This window comes from Terrapene carolina, unplaced genomic scaffold (genome assembly GCF_002925995.2).
Source record: "Terrapene carolina triunguis isolate 2854851 unplaced genomic scaffold, T_m_triunguis-2.0 Scaffold85, whole genome shotgun sequence".
Lineage (NCBI taxonomy): Eukaryota > Metazoa > Chordata > Testudines > Emydidae > Terrapene > Terrapene triunguis.
In genome coordinates, this window is record NW_020664436.1 from 52860339 (window position 1) to 52865747 (window position 5409).

Consider the following 5409-nt stretch of genomic DNA (forward strand, 5'->3'; position numbering starts at 1 on the left):
GAGGTTTTTACTCACGAAAGCTTATGCCCAAATAAATCTGTTAGTCTTTAAGGTGCCACCAGACTCCTTGTTGTTTTTGCTTGTATATTTAAAATTGTATGTGGATAAATTTTTTTGCAAGGTCAGGGCCTAAATGTCACTTAAACTGTAAGGGCCTTGGTAAATAGTTCTGATTATGTCATACATAGGCTAGTTTTCAAGAAGAAAGACCCCTCTGCTACATAGTCCAAAGTAGCAAACCACTAAACGAGGCATGAGGCTAAATAATTGAAACTGATTGCTTTTGGGGGGAAATATTTTTGTTGTCAAAGCTGAAATCTAAAACTTGCTCTGTGCTTCTCACATCAGTGCCTGTCATAGTGAGCTTTCAAATGTGGATATTTTCTATTAAATGTGGAGTCCTGTGCCATATGTAAGGGAAGGAAGTCCAGGCACAAGGCAGTTTTTAGAATGTAAGTCCTAATAAGAACCAATGGATGGAAGCTGAAGCCAGACAAATTCAAGTTAGAAATAAGGTGCACATTTTTAACAGGGAGGGTGATTAACCATTGCAACAAACTACCAAGGGAGGTGGTAGTCTCCATCTCTTAATGTCTTCAAATCAAGACTGGATGCCATCCGGAAAGGTATGCTTTAGTAAAACACAAGTTATTGAACTCAATACAGGGTAACGGTATGAAAATATGTATCCCAAAGATAAGGCTGGAAGGCAGAGGAGACAGTTCTACAGTCTGGGGTCAGCTCCTGAGGGAGATCTATCTCAGGGAAACTAAGGACTATTGCAAACATTGCTACATTCTGGTTTCAATGGAAAGTGCCCTTCTCCAACCTTGCCTTCTCAAAGAACAATATACAGCATATTAACTTACTCACTTTAAAAAGTTATGCAGGCAACAAGTTCAAAACGTATTTAGTTTTATCTTGATCTTGCTGAAGTTGTAGTTAAGGTGTGTGTGTGAGAGATTTTTGTGTGTGGGGGGGGAGTATTGTGGATGATTGTACATAGGAAGTGAAAGGGTATTTGCTGTAGAGATGAGGTATCTGAATGAGTATTGGTATTGTGATATTAGAGTAGTAAGGTATAAGACTTCAACTTGGTGCATATGTAAATGTTACTTTAAACTGGTCATTTCTTGACTTCTTGTTTGTGTGGGGTGGGCAAACTTCTTGGCCTGAGGGCCACATCGAGTTTCCAAAATTGAATGGAGGGCCTGTTAGGGGAGGCTGTGCCTCCCCAAACAGCCATGCGTGGCCTGGTCCCTGACCCCTATCTGACCCCCCCCCCCCGACAGCCTCCTCTGGGACTCCTACCCCATCCACCCTCCCCGTTCTCTGTCCCTTGATGACCCCCCGGGACTCCTGCCCCATCCACCACCCCCTGCTTCCTGACCGCCCCCTGCCACCCCATCCAACCCCCCCTCTCCTTCCTGACTGCCCCCTGGGACCACTGCCCCATCCAGCCACCCCTTCTCCCTTACTGCCCCTGGAACCCCTGCCTGTCCCCCGCCGCCCCATCCAGCCCCCCTCCTTCCTGACTGCCCTCCCAGGACCCCTGCCCCTATTCAACCACCCCTGTTCCCCACCCTCTGACTGCCCCGCCCCCTATCCACACCCCCACTCCCCTGCCTTCTTACCGCGCTGCCTGGAGCACCGGGTCAGGCAGCAGCTCTGCAGCTGCTCTGCCCGGTCGCCCAGAGTATTGCGCCGGCGGCGCAGTGAGCTGAGGTCCCCGGGGAGGGGGAACAGCAGGGGAGGGGCTGGGGGCGAGCCTCCTGGGCCAGGAGCTCAGGGGCCGGGCAGGCATGGCCCGCGGACCGTAGTTTGCCCACCTCTGTGTTAGCGGGTGAACTCCTGGCATCAAGGTCAATAGCAAAATTCCCATTGACTTCAGTGGAGCCAGGATTTCACTCATTGTGTTCACAGGCAGACTTGAGCAACCCAGAATTAACAAGTTGAGATGGTACTGAATGGAGAAGCACTCAGAGGTGGTGCTTGTGGCTTTAGCTTTTTCTGGATCTATTCTTGTCCTTGTTTATCAGTCACAAGCTCTAAGAATTGGAATTGGGTTTGTTGTAGAATGTATTTAATTATGGTCCAGCAACCTCATTTGCTCTCAGGCCTCGTCTTAATTTTGTTTTCTCCTGTTTCTTATAAACTAAAGCACAGGCCATAAAGCTTCCATTTTCATCAGGACTTGCAGATTTTGGCTTATGCTCCTTTGGGATATTTCTTGAGGAATTTGTGATATTGACTGAGAGGTGATAGTTTTTTGAATGGCCCCTCTGAAAGTTGTCAGTTTCAGCTGATTGGGCTAAAGCAGACTAGGCACTGTGTAAACACACCAAAAAGATGGTGCCTGTCCCAAATAGTTTACATAATCTAAGTGTTGTTGGTGTGAGAATCTTCTCAGTCACACGAACCTCCCGTGTATTACCACCTCATTTATTTGCAGTTTCATTTCAGATCTTGATTGAAAACCTAGCTTTTCTTCCTTGCCTTCACTGCTAATCTCTTGATTTATGTTAAGTGTATGGGGAGCCAGTCTGATTGAAAAGTGCATTGCAATAAAATAACCATTTAACCTGTTCTCACATTGTGATGACTTGTACCCTTTATTTATACTAATGCAATCAGGCTTTTCTTGCTCTTACAAAATTGAGTAAAGATGAAGAAACTTTCATTAGCTGTTCTTTCCAGCATTGCTCTGACATTGTTCTCCAAGTATGAGCGGGACCACCACTTCTTGGAAATCAGATCTTTCAAAGGTGTTTCCAGTTGGACACTCACTTCTGAAAACTTGGGCCAAAAGCTCTTAAAATAGAGGATTGTATATACACTGTGAGAAATGCATTTAGTCTATCATTCAGTAGCCTACTTTGCACTAATGAAAATTCACCGGTATTTGTAGTCTTATAAACTGAACTGTTGAGTATTTCCTTGAGGTCCCCAAACTGGGGGGTGTGGAGGTATGTTTGGGGGGGGGCACAGGGCCAGGAGCAGAGCTGGGGGCCGCTGCCCACCCCAGACATACCTCTGTGCCCCCCCCCAGGGAGCGCACCCCACAGTTTGGGGACCTCTGCTCTATATTCTGCTTCTCTGAGTGTAGTTTCAATTATGTTTAAAGGGCTCCAAATAGGAATTAGGACCCCATTGTACAAGCCACTGTAGTCACCTAGATTATCAGGTATTTACGGTTGTGCCACTAGGGGAAGCAGTTTACGCTTGTAGAAGATTTTATGTATAGCGACAATCATCTTGTAAAAGATTCATATAAGGCTTGTTTTGATTATACTTTTTCAGAATTATTGTAACTAAAAATTCAAGTAGTATCCCTAGGTTGCACAAAAACTTCCTATATTGAGAAATAGTGTCATTTACACAGGGTTAAAATGACCTGTCAGAGCACTAAAAGGAAAATCAGATTACAGATCAGACTACAAGAGTTAGGATTGCTTCAGAGAAAAGGCTAAAAAATAATAGGTCATATTGTTCATCCCCATAATATGCATGTTATGGGCAAGTAGTCATAAGACCATAGTTAAAGTTGCAACAGAGACTTCCATTTTCACAGGGAGTAAAGTGTAAATATTTCTTGTATATTTAGAAATTCAAGAAAATGAACAACGTAGTGTCTCTGGATAGAGTTTCTGTTTTTTCAATTTATGTGAGTTTCCTTATTTGTATGGGTAGGAAACATCTTATATTAAGCTTAACAGATTTGGCCTAATTGTTCTCATAGGAAGCTGTTTCTGTGATTTGCTGATTCATAGATTCCAAGCCCAGATATGACCATTGTGATCATCTAGTCTGATCTAATTGATAGTCATAGTCACAAAATCTCAGGCCTACCTCGTGTATGTTAATCAGTTGCATTTTATTATTGTAACAGGCTCTGAAATGGCTTCACATCCTTACTTTAGTTTGAGAAAGCATTCTCTAAAATGCCCTTTTCAGAACAGACTTGTTTGGTAAAGGCCAAATAGGATTGTATGGTGGAGTTTCATCTTGCTGGAGTTATTTCGGTCTCTGTGTGCTCTAAGCTGATAAAATGCATTATGGACTTGCAGAATTACCAGTGTATAACTACTTTCTTTTTATTTTTAGGTGCCTTCACTTGATGAAATTGTTGTCTGATTGACCTTCTCACACCTTTGATCTTCTTAGTGGACAGTCTATTCAGCCATGTCGTACAGTACAGGCATTATGGGGGATCCTACCCAGCTAGCTCAACATATAACTTCTAATATCCAGAAGATCACCCAATGCAGTAAGTTGAATTAATACAAGTTCTTTTAAACTAACCTATTGAAAATACTTCCATGCCTGTAACTATGCAACAAAATTGTGTTTGATATTAAAGGAACGCTATCAGTTAGCGAATCACATTTCTGTGTAACTGTGTACCTCCTGTGCTTGCACATAACACTTTTTAAATTACAATAATAAATTGTCATTTTTGTTCATGGTGGGTTTTGTTTTAGTTTTTTTTTTTTGTTTGCATACTTCGTACATCTGACAGCACTTTGTTTTTGTCAGTTCATTGTACATTGTTTCTCCCTTCCTGAAAGATCCCTATAAGTATCATCAGGGGAAAAGAAAGATGGTACACATTTTAAAAGTTGAGGGCATACTATTTAAAGGGTACTCTACATATTTGGATTAAAAAAAAATTAGAACTGTCAATTTAATGGTATTACACACACATCGCATGTGTGGTTTGTGTGTGTGTGTGTGTGTGGGGGGGGGGGGGTGTCAGGCTTTTAAAAATGCCTTTATGCGCTAACTCTTGATATTGACTCAATAAGAGTCTCTGCTGTTTCAGTTTTTGTCTCGGGAAAGAGACCATCAATAAAAGTACCAGCTTGTGATAGTGGCTTTTGTGATAAGCACCACCGCTCACTAGGATTACCAACTCATTTCATGTAGGTCATCACCTTTTAGCCACTCTGGAGTGTCAGGCAAGCTAAAAGTGGCAGAGAAAGGGGGCGTGATCTTTTTCGCCCACTCTGTATTACCATTACAAAACTCTAAATCATCAGCACCTCTGTCCTTGCTTTTTTCCTTGTAAAGAGCCTAGTTTATATTAAACATAAAATTATGTGAATGTAGCCTTTTGAGTTACTATTTCAAATATAGAATTCATCTTTCCCCTCCTATAACTTGCATTTTATTATTTATTTTTGTTCCATGGAGGGACAGCTATTCCCAAGATGAAACTCTGTATGTTGGGCTTTAGCCTGGAGCAGGTTTTTATGACAGAATAAAATAATCCCCTAGAAGCAGTTTCTAGCTCACAGACTCTTAAATGGTTGTAATGGCAGTAACAAGTGAGCTTGTAATACAGACAATGATCTAATACTGGTGACTTGTTTTTTTTTTTTTTTTTTTTTTTTTTTTTTTTTTTTTTTT

At 41.9% G+C, this 5409-nt stretch overlaps 1 protein-coding gene across 1 annotated transcript in view; it reads left to right on the forward strand.

Moving 5' to 3' along the window:
* The window catches only part of STX7 (syntaxin 7), a 44948-nt gene that overhangs the window by 6629 nt on the left and 32910 nt on the right, over positions 1 to 5409 (forward strand). Inside the window, exon 2 of the mRNA XM_026649806.2 lies at positions 4105 to 4267. Within this exon, the coding sequence (XP_026505591.1) occupies positions 4183 to 4267 (85 nt within the window). The 5' untranslated portion in view covers positions 4105 to 4182. The remainder of the gene's footprint in view (positions 1 to 4104; positions 4268 to 5409) is intronic.